This window comes from Sylvia atricapilla, chromosome 6, assembly GCF_009819655.1.
Source record: "Sylvia atricapilla isolate bSylAtr1 chromosome 6, bSylAtr1.pri, whole genome shotgun sequence".
NCBI lineage: Eukaryota > Metazoa > Chordata > Aves > Passeriformes > Sylviidae > Sylvia > Sylvia atricapilla.
In genome coordinates, this window is record NC_089145.1 from 56,105,757 (window position 1) to 56,124,780 (window position 19,024).

Consider the following 19,024-nt stretch of genomic DNA (forward strand, 5'->3'; position numbering starts at 1 on the left):
ATATAAGCCGTGACTGCAGAGTAAGGAAAGTGAGGTTCACACCTGCTTTTTCATGAAGGCTGATCAAGAAATGTGTACAGACACCATCACTTAGGAATCGCCAAGCAAGTTATCCCTCTCTGGAAAGGGTCATGTGGCTCTAGAAATGGTGAATGTCTGAAGCACAAGTTATTTGAGGAATGGCTGAGGGAGCTGGGGTTGTTTAGGCTGGAGAAAAGGAGACTCCTGGAGATCTATCACTCTCTACAACTACCTGAAAGGAGGGTGCAGCCAGGTGGGAATTGGCCTCTTCTCCCAGGCAGCCAGTGACAGGACAAGAGGACATATGTGGGCCTGATATTTCTGGGTCTGAGAGATTTTAGCCTCCTAGCAGCTGCTAATTTTTTCCCAAGGAAAAAATTCTCAAGGAAGTTTCTTCTCAAAACAATCTTGGCAAACAAGTATCCTTTCTCAAAACAATCCTTTTCCAGGAGGTGCTTTGCTGTTTCTCTAGTTTAACCAATGAGATTAGGTTCCTATTCACCAATCATGTTAAGTCTGTATCAGAACACCTTATAAAAGGTACTAATAATTAGACAATAAAAGCCTTTTTTCTATGCTCTTTGCCTTCTGAAATATTTGGAGTCTTTCATCTTTCTGTCGTGTCCTACAGTGACGGATGTAGTCTCAAGCTGTGCCAGGGCAAGTTTAGGTTGGACACTAGAAGGGATTTCTTCACAGAAAGGGCGATTATATACCGGAATGGACTGCACGGGGAGGCGGTGGACTCACCAACGCTGGAGGTGTTTAAGGACAGCCTGGATGTGTAGTGCCCATCTCTAATTGACACGGAGTTGGGTCATTGGCTATTCTCCACGATCTCAGAGATCTTTTCCAACCTAATTAATTCTGTGATTCTACAGAGGCTGCTTTGCTACGAAGGCGAGGCTGAGCCCGGCTTCGTCAGGCCCGAGCAGCCGGCCGCACTGCCCGTAGCCGCTCCCGGCGGGGCTGCCCACGGTAACGGGGCAGGGCGGGCCCCGCGGAGCCCCTCCGCAGCTGTGGGGGTGCCGGGGCCGCCCCCGCCGCGCCGAGCCCTTTAATGTCGGCGCCGAGGCCCCGGTGCCGCCCGCCGCCATGCTCCGCGCCCGCCGCCGGGGCCGGCCGGGGCCCGCGGGCAGCGCCCGGCAGGGCGGCCTGGCCTTCTACGTGCTCTGGGCTCTGCGGGAGCCGCCGCGGCGCCTCGGCAGGTGCGGCCCGGCCCGGCCCGGCCAGGGCCGTGCTCCGCCGCGGCCGGGACAGCCGCACGCCGTGCCTCCACCCTCTCTGGAAATGCCGCTGCCAGCGCCTGGCGGCTCTCCCTTCCCACGGGTTATTTCCTTCCCTGCATCCTTGCACTGTTTCGGCTTTAAACGACACAAGCCCCCTCCTTTCAACCCTCCCTGGCATAAGCGTGTTTTCAGGCGTTTCCGTGTGTTTTCCCCACCTTTTATTTTACTCCTTGATTACAGCCTCTCGTTTTTCTTCCCTGCCCTTGCAGGCACTGCAGCCAGATGGGTTTCCAGGCGTGGCTGCCCCTGCCGTTGCCAAAGCAGCTGGTGGTGTTCGGGCTGGGAGACTGGAGCTCGTACTCTCCGGACACGAGCATCGCAGTGGATGTGCTGGTGTCCCCGGGCGTCGCACCACAGCGGCTCGGCACGCTGGAACCCGCCCGCAGGTTACGGCAGGAGCTGCTGCGCTGTCAGGAGGGGCATCCTGGAAAAGCTTTCTCATCTCTGGTGCTGCCTGATTCTGCTGCTGTTATCCAAAAGCTTCTCAGGCCTGCTGCTCCTCCACTATGGTGTTTCTCTCTAGTGATGATTCCTTTTGGCTGCTTTCAGGATTGGCTCTCCTTTGGCTTTGGGCTGTTGCCATCTAGTATGGGAGCAGGAATTTTGTCCTGGTCAGTGTCATTTGTGAGCTGAAAAGCCGTGGTCCTTTATGCAGGTCTCTGGTGTGGGAAGATGACTGGAGAACAGATATTTTCATGGCCTCGTTGAAAGAGATGGACAAAGGCAACCCTGTGAGGCTTGTCCTGACTGTCAATGGAAAGGTAAAAAGAATTGACACTCTCTTCTCTTCCTGCACAGGGATTCAAATGTTGTCAGTTCTGAGCTCCAGAACTTCTTCTCCCTGCTTGCCTTTTCCTTCTCTGCTACTCCAAGGTAGAGCTGGCAAACATGGATGTATTAAAGCACATCTGTGCTGAGCCTGAAACCTCTGTGATGCTCCAGGCCTATCCTCTGAACACAGTTTTGCCAGAACACCTTGTGTGTTTCAGGAGACGGGCAGCAGACAGCTGTTCACTTCCAGTTCTTCTCTCTCCTGAGTCTTTGGTACTTATATATTTGTTTTACCTTGAGCTGAAGCCAATGGATTTAGCATCTTGCAGTGCCTGGCTTTCCTTTTTCTTGTTTTGTTGGCGTGGGAGATAAAAGGCAGGTTATCCCATTGCAGGGAACCTGTCCCTTGCAAGACATGCTTTTGCTCATCCTTTGTGTGGATGGAGGCCAGCACACTTATGGCCTTTTATTCTGTTGCTGTTTCTGCTGCAGCTGCTCCGAGGTGTCTGCAGCAGTACACCTGCCCGTTCCTTCCTTGTACCAGAGACCACCCAGTCACCAGTGTTCCCAGCAGATGATGCACCCCATGGCCAGGACCTGGAGGATCCTACTGGGGTATTTTGGAGTCATCTTCTTGTTATTTCACCTTTTTATTATTATCCCTCACCTCTAGCCATTCAGTTGATGTCTAGCTGAAACATTAGCTGCCATTTTTTCAATGTAGATATGGGTAAGCAAGTTCTGGAGCCAAAGTTTCTCTTGTACTGAAGAAAGATATGTTCTCCATTGAAATGCCTTTTTGCTCTTCCATGTTGTAGCTGTGCCCAGCAGCCAGCAGTCTGAAAGCTGACTACAGCACACAGCAGCAGATAGCTGCATTGCTCAGCACCTGTTTGGCAGCTGATACTGATGGCATGTTGGCCCTTAAAACTCAATGGGAAGATGAGCCTAAAAACAGTTACCAGATCCCTGTCTCATTTAGATGCAATTCACAGTAGTCTCAGGTATCTTTCTTCAGGGCTGATTTGGCTGGGACTCATGTCACAGGTTAAGAGTCAGAGCTCAGAGGTGACTGCCAGAGCATGCAGGCCTGTGAAGGACATCCAGCCACCACTGAGGACCCTGGTGGTACCCTGTGCCCTGAAGTCACCAGCTGGAAAGGTGGAATCCAGTGAGGCCTGGAGGAAGAGTCCTGACCAAGGACCATCAAGAGTCCACTCCAAAAAGCCCAGAAAAGTTTTATTTGAACCCACAGCATCTGAGAGAGATCTAGATGAAGAAGGTAAGTCTGGTAGCTTCCAACTGTATTTTACAGGTCTTGTCTGAATGATCTGTCAATGCTGCTGGGCTGCACCTTTTCAGTCGGTTTCTCTATGTACTTCTAAGGCATGATGGGCTTGTATATTTGGCTTTGAAATACTGAGAGTGCTCTTTATTCCTTGATCAGCTGCTTGGTGAGTTTTTGCCTGCTGGGAAAAGGCCAGAAATAGAACATAGGACATTCTATTTTTAGAATATTGTTAACAAATATTGTTACCCTTGTTTTACAAAAAAGTAAGTTGAGGCACAAGAAAGTTACCTACTGTGATGTCCTGTAAGGTCTGCATTAGTTTGTACCCCTACTAACAGCATACCACTTGTCCATAGAAGACATTGGTTATTATTATGGTATAGAAAATACAAAATGCACATATATATACATATATATATATATATGTAATTAGCATAATTGGTACTGACTTTTCAGTAGTAAGCTAAGGGATTTAGAAAGAAAACCTTAGGCTTCTGGAGTGGGAATTCCAAGTCAGTTCCAGAGTGTGACCAAGTTTATGTGTAAAGGTTTGGCAATAACTTAGTGGTCCCCATAAGAAATTACTTATTGGGACTTGTCTTGCTTGTCATAAAGGCAAATATAGCTCCATCATAAAGTTTTTTTCTGCTGTAGGTGGTGTGAGAAGGAGGGAAACAAGCTTCCATCAGAAGGATAAAATGCAATGGTGACAGCATTTGCCAGTCAGAGGAAGTGTGCCCTGCTCTTACCCATCTTCTGCATTTCTTCTGATGAGACAGTTCATGATTCCTAGTCTTAAACCTTGTTTGTTGCAGTGAGGTAGCTTTGTGCTGGAGGTTGGAGGAAGGAAGGTCAAAGGGCTCTTACATAGTGGAACTGAGCACTTTCCATAGTATATCTGCTGGCTGCTTTATGGGGCTCTCTCTGTGTTCCCTCTGCAGATCTGACGGTGAAGGAGCTGCAAGGTGAGGATTTGGTTCCCTACCCTGGTTTGTCTTTTCAGTCACTCAGTGATGATATTCCTTCCCCTCAACATCAGAAGCCTCTCATGCTTCACCCTGTATTTCTCCAGTGATGAAGAATAACAAGTAGGTTGTGTGTATATACTGTTCCTCTTAATGCAATTGCCATTAGTGCTTCCAGTACTGTCAGGCTCTCAAATGTTTCTTTATCCACTCTGAATCTCACACCTCTGGGTACATAGCTCTTTGAGGAAAAAAGGTAAGATATGAAATAGACTTCGATTAAAAAGTATTTTTTAGCTTGCTCAGCCAACTGCAGGGGCCTGGGAGGGGAAAGGAGGAGGAACAAAGCAGTACAAGGAATACCTCTGAAAGCAGCTCCAGGCTTCTGATTGTTCTATCCAAGGCACTGAGAAGCTGTCCCTGGGTAGTCCTCCCTCACAAGTAGTAGCTTGGGGTGGGTAGTACCACTCTGGATATCACTTCCGGAGATGGGGTAGTAAATGGGGAACATCCAAGCCTGTCTGAAGTGGCAGCCTGAATGCATCCTACATCCAGCTACTCCTTGCTCCTGAGGTCTCTCTACTATTACTACAGCAACTATTACAGTTACTACAGTTACTACTACTACTACTGCAGTAACTCTCTACAGTTACTACAGCAACTATTCCCCCAAGCCAACTGAAAATATTGCTCAGGGAGGTATGTCTTCTTCCCCTGCAGAGGGAAGGGACCAGGGGCCCTTGCCTTACCATTTCCCCCCTCTGAGCATTCAGGTGGCTTGTTCTCCCCAGAAGAGAAGGGAGCTGAGGGTGTCCTGTCTGACGGCTCACAGGGCTGTGCTCTTCCCTCCTCAGGCAGTCCCAGCCCTCGGTGGTGCCATGCCATGTGCCTCAGTGACCTGAGGACAGCTGTTCTCATTGGTGGAGAAGGTGTCAATCAACAGTCCTGCCAGGATGCTCTCTGGAAGCTGGAAATTGGTGAGGACTTTAGGGATGTCAAAATCAGTGGGGACAGTAGGGCTTGAGGACAGCTCATGCAGATGAGGGGGGTATTTGGCCATCTGTGCATATGGAGGGGACAGCAAAGGCATCACATCTAGCATGTCACCTGGCTGAGCTGACAGCATAGAATGCTTTATGAGGCTCTGGGATTGTACTTGAGAGCCCTCTAGGAGCTAAAGCTACAAGTTCTGGGAAGAATGGAATTTTAAGGCATAAAAGCAGCAGTGCAATTTGCAGTCTGTGTGTGGTGACTGGTGGGGAAGTATGAGACACAATTCCAGTGCCTTGTGTCTGTCTGCATCTCACTGGTCTTCTCTCTCACCTTGCTATTCCCCATCATTCCTTTACAAAACAATTCTGTATGAGTTCCCTCTAGCCCTGAATCAAAGGAGAGGAGAAGACAAAGGGAGCATGGTTTTGAGTAAAGATTTTATGGCATATTCTTTAAATCTAGTGAAATCAAGAGCCTTTTTGAACTTCCACACCATGTGTCTGCTGTTGCTCCCACAGACAGTGATTTATGGCTTCCAGTGGATTTCCAGCTACAAAATGCCATGCCATCGTGCTTGCACGGTCACACAGCTACCTATGACCCTGACACCAAGCGTATCTACATCTTTGGGGGCATAAGGGAGGACAAAGACTACAGCAGCATCTACATTCTGGACACAGTCACCTGGAAATGGCTCCTTGTGGCTGTAAGTACTGCATCTCTTCCAAGACAAAAGTGCAGGAGGGGTGGCAGGTTCTGCCTGAATGTGGCAGTCCATGTGCCCATGTCCTTTTAGTCCAGTAGTCTTGGCCCACTGTTGCTGCAGGTTGTCTGAGATGCATAGTTGGGTTTGACAGGTATTAGGAGGCTGTGCTGAAAAGCCACGTGCTGAATGGAAACCATTCCATATTAGGGGCTGTGCCTACAATGAATGAAGCAACGTGGAAAAATGGTTGCTGCAGAGGGCTGTGCCTGACCAAGCTCAAGGGTGGGAAGCAGCAGAGGGAAATGGCCTCTCATTTTATGGTGCCATTGAGAGCAGCACCGGATGCTTAGGTGAAGAGCCAGTCTTCTCAAATCAGGAGCTGCCCTGAGCACAGCAGAATTCTGAGCCCTTGTCAGCATGGCACTATCTGTCTCTTTCCTAGTAAAGCACAACATGGCCTTTAGAGGGTAAGCCTGGATAAGATCTTTCTGTTCCATGACATATTCTAAGGAAGGTGTGGGAGGCTGAGTTCCTTTTCTGATCAGAGCATTCTGGTGGTGTAGAGCATGCAAAGGATGTACTGTCTGCCTGTGCAGCAAAGATCTGGCTAGGGAGCCAATAAACTGGAAATGGAGACTTGTTAAACTCACTGCATGATGTATCTCTTTCCTATGGGTCATGCAGCAAATAATGCACTTCTTGTAACAAATATATATTGAACCTTTTCTAGGCTAAAGGGAAGATACCAGTGCTCGCCTACCACAGTGCAGCTATCTACCACAAGGAGCTCTTTGTTTTTGGAGGAACTTTGCCCAGAAAGGCATCGCTGGCAGTTGCACCCTGCAGCAATATGCTCTATGTCTTCAATCCAGAGCATGAAATTTGGTATCAGCCCATCTCAGAAGGAGAGAAGCCTCTGCCTAGGCTTGGGTGAGAGTGCTCTAGTTCCAGCTATCCAAATTAGTGCAGGAAACCTCTGCCTACCTTCCATCTCACACCAGTGTGATTTGCTAAATATTAGGTGATTGTTCTCCACCATGTACTCCTTAAGATAGGGCTGTGTTTAGAGCAATGGGATTCTCAGTACCTCCTGTTGTGAATCCTGATGGGATTCTGTCCCAGGTGTAGACTGAAGCTATGGCAGCCCAGTAGAAGAGGCCAAGGCTGACAAGTACTAGAAGCATCTTCTTTGCTGAAGATGTTTTATTCATTTGCTCTCTGCCTAGGCATTCAGCTACTCTGTTGAAAAACAAGCTGCTGATTTTTGGGGGTCGGAGGACTTCTCTCTACTTCAGTGACATGCACATTCTGGATCTGGGTAAGAAAGTCTGTGCCATCTGGCTGCCTTGGGAAGGTCTGTTCCAAGACAGGGACTTGGGAGTGAGGTGTGCTCAATGGGAAAATAGCAATAACATTATAAAAACTCCTGACTAGGCAATGGAGATGAAAAACTATGGGTTAAAAAAACACCCTTTCTGGGGTAATAAGGGAGTGGATGAAGAAAAAACAAGGGCTTTTTTGGAAGAAGTTGGATAATAAAGAAGGCAGGTTGTTGATGTGGCAGAGTATCTAAGTTTTTGTCTAGTTACGAAGCTGAGTTTTTGGACATTTCATCTGCCTTTTTTCTGTCTTACCAGGTTTCATGGAGTACACACCAGTCCCCCTCCTGGCAGGACAGCCTTCTGCACGTTGGTAAGATTCTATTGCAGACCCAGGAGCTATCTTCTTTTGTCATTTCTCTTTGAAGCCAGGTTTAAACAGTGCTTGTGATCAGACCCAGCTACATATATCTGTCCCGCTAGTCAAATAGAGAGGATCTTCTCTCTGCTGTGGGGCCAGGAATTCCTGTGCTGTCCTTGTTGGTGCCTCTATGGTGTGGGGGGATATTCCTTAGTCTCCCTGGAAATCTGTATTTCAGGGTAAGTTTTCTGCCATGTGCTTGTAAACTGTATGGCCTGCTGTTTAGTCTCCACAGTGCCTGGAGAGATACTGTGCCACACAGAAGAAACTCCTGTACCAGGACTATGCTGTTCCTAAAAGGACAGAATTGCTCACTAGAACAATGACCTAAATCAATGCAGAGCCCAGCTAGCCTACTATCTCACCCCACAGAGCAAAGCATAGGAGTTTTGATAGCTCCTTCTGAGATAATGAGTTGCTCTTCAGGCCTGATTGTGGCCTGACTGCAGAGGCAAACATCTCTTTTAAGTAGGGTTATTCTGCAAGTCAGAGCAGAGAGAAGCAAAAGTCAATTTTCTTCCTGCAGCTTAAGCCCTCAACTTCCTGATCAAGTCTGCCCATCCCTGCCCATCACTGACTGAGGCCATCCCAGCAGGTTTTGTTGTAGTCACCTTTTGGCTTTGCTTTGGTTACAGTTTTCATGCAGCTCTGGCTGTGTCGGACCAGAAGGTTCTGATCAGTGGAGGCTGCAATGCCAGAGGAGCCTTGCATGATGCCTTTGTTTTCCACCTAGGTGAGTGACACTCCAGCCCTGTTTTGATAGCTGAAGGCGACTCTGAGGCTGCAGTGGTGTTTCTGAACACCTAGTCTAGTCTATTTGTCTCGTCCCTTGTACTAAGAATAGGCTTGTCAGCATTGATATCCCCTTTCCACTTCAGATACTCTTTCATGGAGCACAGTGATCCACCACGAACTCTGCTCTGTTCCCCGAGCTGGCCACACATTGCTTGACCTGAGTCCTCCTCACTTGATGGATATGGACAAGGAGAACAAAGAGGAGCAGAACCTGCACACAGTGTTGGTCTTTGGGGGCTCCAACTGTGCTGGGACCTTTTATAACAGCACAGTCAAGATCCAGCTGGACCTAAGATAATGCGTGATTCTCAGAATGAGCCTGAACAGCAAGGCTCTTCACTAGCCCAAATACAGATATGGATGGCAATAAATGAGTCCAAGCAATGTGGCAGCCCAGGTATCTGTATGTAGATGAATGCCACCTTAAGAGACTGTGGGTTTGTAGTCTGAAGGCCATGGGTATTGTTCCTCTAGGGTACCTGATATACAGTATCTGGGCTCAGGTGCCAAAACATTTGGTGGGATCTGAGCTAAGTCTGCACAAGAACAGACATAAGGTTATAGGTTCCCTTCTTGCCCTACTCTGGAATTCCCAGAGTGCTTTCAGCTTTGAAGGTGACTTGGGTGTTTGGTTTCATTTGGGATGAGTGGATGGTATTTATCGCTGCTATTTGGAAAGTCCTCACAGTTAAAGTACAGGCATGATTCTGGTTTGAAGGGAATCTGGGGTGGGATTCCCTTGGGCAACAGTCTGCAGCTGAAGGCTAGGAAAACACCTAGAGCAGTATCTGAGGATGAGAAAAAGAAGAGAACATAATTTTGAGTGTAGGGGAGAGAACTGGTTGTGCCTTGCTGTCTATGGCACAAGCACTTAGCTTTGCTCTAGGCAGACCTTTTATAAATTCTGTGTGACTGCTCGTTATTGCAAGAGGTGACAGTTGCTGACTTGGCTCTTTCAAGACCCCAACAAGGGTTAAGCTATCTTCCATCAGAGACTAGATCTCATTGTTTATATCCATGGAACTGATGACTGTGCTGTGGCTCTGAGGCAGCTCCAAGGATGAGCACATTGTATGCTGATTCCCTGATGCTCTCTTCTGCAGATGGTAGAAAGGAAGTAGCCCCCGTGGGGAATACAGAATTAGCTCAATGCCTCACAGTTGTTTGTGGCCACATTCCCCAACCCAAAGCCATACAGAGGGAACTTCTGATCATTATGGATACTTCTGCTTTAATCTGCTTCACAGGGATAGACTGCATAGAAAAAACAAGTAGCTGCAGGTGTTCCAGCACATGCATAGTTCCACACACATAGTAAGTCATCCACACTATTTCCAGGTCCTCTGTCCTATCCCCCCAAGATGAAATGGAAACAGTAGTACTAGGGACTCCTACTGGCACTGAAGTCCTACTCAAACTGTAGGTTTGTCTTTACCACACCAGATTTCTGGATTTAATGAGTAGAAAGGCTTCAAGCTCGCAGCTCTGCAGGGGTATCTGGCTGCTGGGAAGGGTGGCTTATCTTGAAGGCCTCTAACTCCAAGAGAGCTTTATTTATTCTGGTTATTATGGGATATGGTCTCATGTCCACTTTAAATCTGTAAAAGGAAAAGAATCAGTGAAGTATTATGAGTTGAGAGCCAGTGCAGCAGTGAGCAGAAATGCAGTGTGACAGGCCTATCTAGTATGGGAGAATCCCACAGTCATTTACACTAACAGAAAAGGTTCATCCTTGTAGGTTTAAAAACAAATGCTTCAGAGGTTGTAAAGTCTTTTTCTATAGAGATACTCAAAACCCAGCAGGATGCAATCCTGTGCCACTTCCTCTACCAGGGAAATTGGACTGGATATCCTCCAGAATTCCCTTCCAACCCCAGTGAATCTGCAATTGTGTGAACTTCACCAGACTTTTATTTAATGTTCAACACAAAGTAAGAAGACATAGCTTTTCCTGGGAATCATGCAGCCACTACTTGCATGGGTTTAAGGCTTTAAACAAATAAAGTCTGATTAATCTTTTCCTCCTGTGTGCAGTGTAAGAATAGAGCAAATGGGAACAGAGATCATGGAGTGTGGGCAACTTCAGCTTTTCAAAGGCAGTAGACCAGGTTTCCCCAGGCCTCTAAGAGGATACCACAACTTCTTACTTCCAAAAGATACAGTATTTATGAAATAGGTTTTTTCTCTCCATGAATTTTCCTAAGTGGATAGGGCAGGCAGGAGGGATACTTTCTAACAAGGAGCAGCAAAAGGTAAGCTCTGACAGCCCAGCATAAATAGGTGTGTTGAAGAATATCTCAAGCTTAGCATTTAATTACCTTTCAGCATTGGCAACTTGAGGCACTAAACACAGATCAGCCATGGAAACCTGCAAATATAGCACAGAGAAGGGACTAGAGTAACTCGGAGCCTGTCCCCTCACACTTTCCAGTGGTGGCAGGCTTTGAGACCAGTACAGAAATTATTTTATCAGCCAGTACAGAGGAGTTGTCATTTGATGATGATCTATTTCTTTAATTCAGCATTAATAATACAGTAGCAGTACAAGAAAAAGAACTTAATTGCAGTCACTAGTAAAAACCATCAGCTTTTAGGGAGCTTTATATTTACCAGCTGATCATTATGACCTCAAGGACATTGTGCTTCTATGGCAACTGCCTCTGAGCAAACAGGTTTGCTGGCAAGCTGCAGAGGGAGGTGATGGAGGGAGAGGAGTGTTTGCATGGCTGGTAAAAGTTTAGTACATTTTCCTTGTTTGCACTGGAGGGATATCCAGCAGGTCCTGCCAATGTCAAGACTTGGCTTATGATAAGACCTTTGTACACAGGCCCAGAGACTTGCAATCTGAATGGAAGACTCAAGGACAGTGTCTGTGTCTGCACAGACAGAGGCAGCTGGCCTCACCCTGCCTCTGGGTGCCCTCTCAATGCACATGTTATTCTCCAACATTAGATCTTGTAAGTAGCCTTTGACTACCAAGGGCTCCATAAGGCTGCTATTAGACAATCCTCTGCCTCGCAGCATAATGCAGGAGCTTTCCTTGTTTTTTCTAAAGCTTTTATAGGAAAGATCTTTTGCCTGGCAGCAGAACTAATACATGGAAAAGGCCCTGAGCTGCCTCTAGTTTGGTAAGGGTCAGAACAGCTTTTATGTGAGCTCTGTAAAATCTGTCCATATTAAATTTGGATGATTGGAGCAGAAAAATACAAGGTGGTTACAGGTTCCATAGAACAGAGCTAAGAACTGAACCCATGTGTCTTGAGCCAAGATTTGCCCCTATGACAGGACATGTTGAAGTCCATATCCCATAAAGACAAAATGATATATCATCATATCTTTTTCCACATCCTCTAGTACCAGCCAGTATATAAAGCTGCAGAATCTGGCCATCAGCAAGTTACAGGCAGAGACAAATAAACATCTCTGTAACTCTCTGCCAGTCAGTAATGGCCTGAGTAGAATCCATGCAGCTGTTTTTTGTTATGGTGAAGGCACTGCATGTAATTCTAGGCACTGGATGGGGTTGTGCTTTTGTTTCCTCAACTAATTTTCTTTCCTATTTTAGGAGAAGATACTGGGGTTTTCAGTTCTGCAACAGCACACAGGGCTCTCTCAGACACTTACTTCATCTCCCACACAGTAGCGTCCAGCAGTGTGCTGCAGAATATGCTCCAGTGCTGTCAAGAGAGGTGGTACACTGGAGTGAGGCATTGGAAAGTCAATTGAAAGGGACATCAAACACTTCCTAGACTAGGAATTATGTACAAGGGCATCTTAACCCTAAGCAGAGTATGAAAAAGGAGCATTTTGGGACAGAAACTAAAAGGAACAGAAATCTTGCTACAGTTTTGGGAGTTTTTAAAGTCCTTCAGTCTTTTTGGACCTAGGGTGATTTCAGCTGCTTCAGAAAATGCACTTGAAATACTACAAAGATAATGTAGAAATACTTGACTGGGGAGGGGAAAAATATAAAGGTTCAGTCAGTTAGTGTCTGTCAGAAGTGAGGATGGGCCTGTCACTGCAGCACATGGGGGGAAAGGGTTTTGAGGGAACCAAAAGCACTTTATTTCTCTCAAAGAGGCAAAGAAATCCTCTGCTCCTTGCTAGACTCTGTGGGAGTTTGCCATTCGATGTCTGATTATAAAAGCATATCTATATATCTCTGTCTATCTGTATATGTATGTAGAACCTTAGAAGTGCTGTGAGCCCTTGTCCTTCAGAAAGAATAAACTGCTGCAGTGTGCAGGATGGCACCAGGCTTCCCTCTTCCAAGTGCAGCAGTGGAAGTGTTCTGTGCACATCTTTCCTCTGAGATCCTGGGGAGCTACCAGTCTTGGACAAGAGACTCTGGAAGAGCACTGTCTCTGCCAGCAAGCAGGACCCCAGCACACCAACCTAGGAATACCTGTGGTTCTACTTGAAAAGGCAAGCAGAATGCCAGTGGTACAGCATTTTGTAAGGTCAGCCAAAATACTGATCATTTTGGATGTGGGATGTACCTTGAAAGCCAGATGTGATACAGTTCTGAGCCCATTCCATTTTTTTCTCCCCCATTTGTTTCAGGACACTCAGGTTCTGTGAAGGCAAAGCAATTTCTAGGTTAGTTGATCACTGCTGGCAGGATCTTACCCACTGTGTCATCCAGTGGAGGAGAGGGGAGATGAGGAGTTGCCAAGGCTGAACCCCTGGCCTGAGTTCAGTTGGTTGGGTCAGCCCTGACCTCACCTGCACCAAATCATGCACCCTGTGGTATCTTTCTCTTGGCACTACCCTTCTGTAACAGTTGCCAGAGTATCCCTTTGCCTCTTCTCTTTGGGCTGCTCAATTCTCTTCTTCCTAAAGTGTCCTAGACTCAGCAGTAAAACCATATGGATTCAGCTTTTTTGGAAAGAACCCTGGGATGCTATAGGATTTGCTGTGTTGGAAATACTGTATTGTTGCCATTGGCAGATCAGGCAGAGGTTAAGCAGATATTATCTGCTAGCACACCAGTCTGAAGTTCTGCCATCTGGTTGGCTGGCAACAATTTAAGGAGACAGAATTTCAGAGACAGAAATCCTTTCTGATTTTCTCATTTGTATGGATATGACAAGGCAGTACCTGGAGTGGTTGAATGCCAGAGGCAATGTGATCAGCAATCATTCTGACTTGAGCTCTCTTCTTTGGATCTTGGGGCAGGAGCCTCGGGTTAGGATGTGTCTCTTCTAGGTAATTAATTATAGCTAGCTGTAATGAACAAAGAGATAATGGGAGGTTATTGGAGAGCCAAGGAAAACTTCACATCCTGGACACCTAGGAAAGGGGAGCTGATCCAAGAGAGTACAACAGCTTTTGAAGGCAGTTTGTTACCAACCCAAGGAACAGAATAACCCCTCTGACATCTGCCTGTGATCTTGTTGTCATTTGGTCCAGCTGTAATTTCAGGCAAACCATGAAACAGCCATTGAAGTCAGACTACAAACTGCTTACTGAAGGGTGGAGTTACGAACCAAAGCAGAATTGAACTTAAATCCTTGAGTAGTTTCCCATCAGGAAAATATGTGCTATTTCTGTTCCTAAGTGGCATCATGAATGCCATCACTTTTCCAACACTTAGATGACAGCTCTGGGGAAAAAGAGGGGACAAAGCCATCCTGTTCAGATTGGGCAGCCATTGTTTAGATTGGAATGAAAGGGTCACAGGGATGTGGCTGATAACTCACCGACTGAGAAAGGGTGATGCCATCAATTTGCAAGGCTGGGACTTGCTGCATTGGATTCAGTGCCTTGAATTCAGCAGAAAACTGTAGAAACAAACCTGCAATTACTCTACAGCAATAAGAAATTCTTCAATGTTTTCTTCTTCCAGAATCCAGTTACCAAATGTTTTTCTTACCTCTTTTTTCTCTCTACCTTAATACTAATATCTGCAGTAAATGATGCTGTACTATTAGCCTACAGCAAGCTCTCACTGGGGCTCAGGGATCACTGCATCCAGGGCCAGGCTGCCTTATCTCCTGATAAAGCACCACTGCAATGCCCAGAATGGGTGGTACAGCATCAGTGCCCCATTGCTGTCCCAGTTCTCCAACTCTGCCTTAGCCCATCCCAGCCCATTGAGCCAGTGGTACTGCGAGGTGCACAACTCCCTCCTATGGACCCCCAAGTAAGGTCTCAGTGAAGATCTCTTTTGGCAACTCATCTCTTCCTTTTGCAGGCCTTTTGCAGGCCCTTTGCAGCCCCCTGCCATATCATTTAGCATCTTCTGGACACCTCCTATCCCCACTACGATGCATTTTCTGGTGCTAACTGAATGAAGCTGAGTCTGTTTAAAGTGCAGGGCAGCTCCTCTGAAGTCTGTGCTCCTAATGTATTCAGTTGTATCATGGTAAGCAAAAGATGTTCAGCCTTATGGATTCAGTCACAAATGTCTGAGAGAGGAAAAAACCTCTATTCTCCTGCAGTCATATTCTCCTCCTGTCTCACATGCCAGGGAATACTGGCTATAATTTTAATTACAGAGAAGTGGTGAGGAATTCAGTAACTTTGCCTGTGAACTTTCTAGTGCTAATCCCAAGTCTCCTAATGATCCCTAAGTTCAGTACCCCTGGAGAGAGCAGTGGTATTTTTATCCTTACCTGCTGTCCTCCATCCTTAATGAGGTTCACTGGGACCAGGTCATAGGAAATTCCTTTCAGAGCCAGTGCTAGGGAGAGCAGAGTGTACAGGTTCAGACAGCTACACTGGGACCAGTTTCATTGGTAATGGGCTCAGGGAAATGTTAGCATCTACATTTGAAAAAAGACCCTATGCCTCAAGGAGAGTGGCCTGAGTCCATTGAGAAGACAGTGCTCTGGCAAATGAAGGACCAAAGTACTAAAGATCAGTCCTGGCAAAACCACTGCATTTTTCAAAATAAGCTTTGCAACTCCTTGCAGCACAGCCCTTCCTGATTTGGCTTATAGAGGGCAGGGGTCTGTGCGCTCACCTGTAAAACCTTTCTGTCTCAGAACAAGTAGGGACCATTCCCAGCCCTGCTTAGCTTCAAGACCTGGGCAGGCCAGAGTCTGAGGCAGTAGCATGAAGCCCTCTTATCTGTTCCCCTCTATTCCACCTGCTCCCGTAGGCTGCAGTCTTCCCCCACTCCCCATGGGGAGATACCTCACTGTTCCAGGCTCATGTTTGCTAACTTTCTGTTAATAAGTGATTGATTAATTAGGTTAGTGAAGGGTAAGATACTGCAATATTGAGACACAGAAAGAGAGATCAGCTCTGAATCTTACCAATTCGCACTCTCCAAGAACAGGAGCTTCGGAAATAGCTGTAAAGTATCGGCTGAGAATAGAAAGATAAAAGGGTTTTATGCTGGGAGCACCAGAGAATTGTATGTAAGGAGAAGGATGCATGAGCAGAAGGCATTTCACAAACCTGAGACAGGGGAGAGCAATGTTTGGGGGAGAGAGGGTTCCTTTCTGAAAGTAACCGAAACCTCTGAAGGTTTCTGATTTGGCGTACAGATAACATCACTGTCTCTCATAATAGCAGTTGCACCTGATGTTTCCAGCAATGCACAAATGACCTTGAAATTATTCCCTATAAAGCTTCCCTCTTTGTTCCTATCCAATATTGGACTCAATCCCATCTTAGATTTCTAAAACAATTTCTGTACTGATTGTGCCAAGCCCCTGCACTGGGTATGTGCATGGTATGAAATAGCTTTTCTAGCCTTGCAGGGAAAAGCCACATCTCTTTCCAAACAAGAAGAGCTTCTGCTGTTTGAGATGAAAGCCAGAAGGCAGACAATTAATTTCTACCTGAACTATAACATTAGGCAGCCTTCCCAGATGCTTCCACCCTGTCCAAACTCTCACCTTTTCAGATGCCATGGTAAGTGCGTGCAGTTGTCTCCACGAAATAAAAACCACCTCTGTGTTTTGCTTTTAACTCAGCTGGAATAGGGGAAGGTTCTTTCCTAAAACCAATGAGGAAAGGACTATGCCCCCCAGTCTGTGCCCAGGACACAAAAACCAGCCACTCAGATTCAACCCTGAGTCACTGCAGTCACCCTCTCCCCGCCCTGAAATCAAAACCATTAACCAGATTTAAGCTTGGAAGCACACTTGGGAACCATCCTTATTTCCGTAGCTTTTCGTCCAGAAACAAATAAGATATCTAGAGAGCCCTGTAAGCTGTCACCAGCTGCCAATGCAGAAATCTAACACTGGAGAACAAAACAAACAAAAAAAAACCAAAAACCAAACCAAAACAAACAAACAAAAAATCGCAAAAAACCATACCAAACCAAAGCTGCTTGCAGAATTTCTGTTTCACTAGGGAATGACTGCTAGCTACAGGACTGGGCTCCCTTTGCAGGGAGATTCCTTAATATCCTCCTGTAGCCCCTCTTCCACCAGTACTGGCCAGTACAGGGGATTTTCTACGTTGCAGATATGGGAGCAGCTGCTACTCTACTCTCAGACCAAAATAAAAGATGGTGATTTTTGTGTGTCACTGTCTATTCTTTCCACACAAGAAATTGGTACCCATGCGTGTCTCTAAACAAACCTGTACTCATGTCTCCTTGATTACACAGATCCCATGGATCTCCCTGTGTCTCTACTCTTCCAAAATGCATAAAAAGTTTTCCAGAGACTGGCAGTAAGACAAAAGAAAGCACAAAAGATATGCTCAATTATAGTCTGTCAACAGAAAACCAGAGACACTGATGATCCCTGCCCTCCAGTCCTCTTTGTGAGCTTTATGCTTCTCTTACAGTTTGGATTGCCTCAAATAACTTTAAATGAGGTGTCTTTCACTAAATTACTCAGATTTATAAGTGAGAAGGAAAGTGAAGGTGATACTGGTAACACTTTAGTGGACAAAGCATTTACTGATTTTCTTAAATTCTCTTCTTCTAGGATCAGGACATTAGAAATATCAGCTGTGTTTGTTTTTCAAATATCTAGCCTGCTGAGTTTCAGGGAAAGAAACCAAAACTATGGCTTCAAAAGAGAAACATAGAGCATTCATGAGATACTAATTTTACCTGCTTTTCCTGAGGACCTTGCTAATGATTTTTTTGGCACAGAAATTCATGTCCTTTACCACATCTGTTTTGGACTCTGGCCTCTCAGCCAGCAGAGAGATTCCTCCTGATCTTCTCTGCAGTTATTTTTTGATTTTAGAGCCTGTGCTACAATTTGGAATAAATTGTGCTAAGCTAATTGCCTTGCTGTATAATTTAAAGACCCTGGGGGACTTCACCAAAAAGAACACATAAACCAACCCATCGTTCAGCTGGGAACTGTCTCCAGAGGCTGGGGCACGGAGAGATCTCTTGAGTTCATGCTGTTTGGTTCCTAGCAGCAGGGCAGATCACAGGCAAAAATAATCAGCGAAGTAAAGACTAGAGAAGTAAAGACTGTCAGAAATGTTTTTGTCCTCAGTGGACAGATCCCAGAGTGACACTATGTCTTCCTCAGAGCAAATGCTGAGCATGTTCCAGGGAAGTCTCAGGAAAAGAATTTCCTGCATTTGCAACCCTGTGGATAAAACCCCCAAAACCTGAAGTTTAGATTGATTGGAGCTGGGATGATAGCAGGAGGACAGGATTTTCTAGATGTCTACTCAGAGTTCTGGTAGTTTAGTTCTGTTTTCTGGCAATCATTGAGGAAAGTTTGGGCTTAAATACCAGTCCAGAGTAAAAATCTGGGAAACGCACTTCCCTGTTGTGAAAGACAGAAGGAACACCCCAAACCTTGTGTGTTGACCTCTTGGGTTTCCTGTCTTCTTCAGCATGGTCTACTCTGGATACCACCTCTCTCCAGGTGACACAGAGGACGCACCTGGAAAGGTTAAACCTCTCTCCTCTGCTGAGACCTGTCAAACCCAGCACACACACACTGCTCCTCGGGGGCTGGCACAGGGGACAGCACGGTGCCTGAAAGGCACTGCTGCTACTCTGCTAGGTTCAAATGTAAAGCAGAAAGAAGAGGTTTGCTCCTAAATTCTCAGTGTCTCTTCAGCAGAACTCGGTGTGAACAGTGCACCCGAATAAAATACGGTAAGCAAGCACCACGGCTAAAAGCATTAGCACACTACAGCATTTTATTCAGCGTGGGGTTAAATTCTTTGCTTTCCACTGCCACAGAGACACGGGTGCAGGCCGGGGCGGGGACGCGGTCCTCCCGGGAACCGCCAGAAGCCACGGCCGGCGACAACGCCGAACCGAGGCAGGCCCGCGCAGGCTGAAGGCGGAGAGGCGCCGCCCCGAGCCCCGCTCCCTCCGGCTGCGGCGCCGCCATCCCCCTCGTTCCCCTCCCAGCCCGTGAAGACAGCGCGGAGGCAGCGGCGCGTACCTTGGCGGCGGCAGCGCTCATCGCCGTCCCGGCCTCCGCTCAGGGCTCCGCGGCCGCCGGGCACCGCAGCCCCGGGACTACATTTCCCGGCGTGCCCCGCGCCGCGCCCGCGCTCC

The 19,024-nt window shown here is 46.8% G+C and overlaps 2 protein-coding genes across 6 annotated transcripts; one reads left to right on the forward strand and one right to left on the reverse strand.

Moving 5' to 3' along the window:
• The first annotated feature begins 1,116 nt into the window (after positions 1–1,116).
• On the forward strand, positions 1,117–8,955 carry LOC136363122 (uncharacterized). Its single transcript, XM_066322209.1, has 13 exons — positions 1,117–1,229; positions 1,520–1,696; positions 1,966–2,071; positions 2,574–2,696; positions 3,129–3,363; positions 4,314–4,337; positions 5,192–5,314; positions 5,849–6,036; positions 6,767–6,966; positions 7,263–7,354; positions 7,674–7,728; positions 8,412–8,509; positions 8,655–8,955. The coding sequence occupies exons 1-13, from the start codon at positions 1,117–1,119 to the stop codon at positions 8,867–8,869; spliced, it is 1,749 nt and encodes a 582-aa protein (XP_066178306.1). The 3' UTR covers positions 8,870–8,955.
• Positions 8,956–9,782: 827 nt separating this feature from the next.
• GSTZ1 (glutathione S-transferase zeta 1) lies at positions 9,783–19,021 on the reverse strand. 5 transcript variants are annotated; one of them, XM_066321996.1, is made up of 9 exons: positions 18,909–19,021; positions 15,834–15,885; positions 15,189–15,256; positions 14,274–14,354; positions 13,672–13,797; positions 13,071–13,146; positions 12,196–12,248; positions 10,890–10,939; positions 9,783–10,169 (listed from the first exon to the last, which is right to left on the reverse strand). In XM_066321996.1, the coding sequence occupies exons 1-9, from the start codon at positions 18,927–18,929 to the stop codon at positions 10,043–10,045; spliced, it is 654 nt and encodes a 217-aa protein (XP_066178093.1). In that variant the 5' UTR covers positions 18,930–19,021; the 3' UTR covers positions 9,783–10,042. The 5 variants fall into 5 exon arrangements, with proteins under 5 accessions (XP_066178093.1, XP_066178094.1, XP_066178096.1 ...); XM_066321997.1 differs by lacking the exon at positions 18,909–19,021 and adding an exon at positions 16,422–16,516; XM_066321999.1 differs by lacking the exon at positions 15,189–15,256 and having other exon boundaries at positions 18,909–18,977.
• Positions 19,022–19,024: the final 3 nt, after the last annotated feature.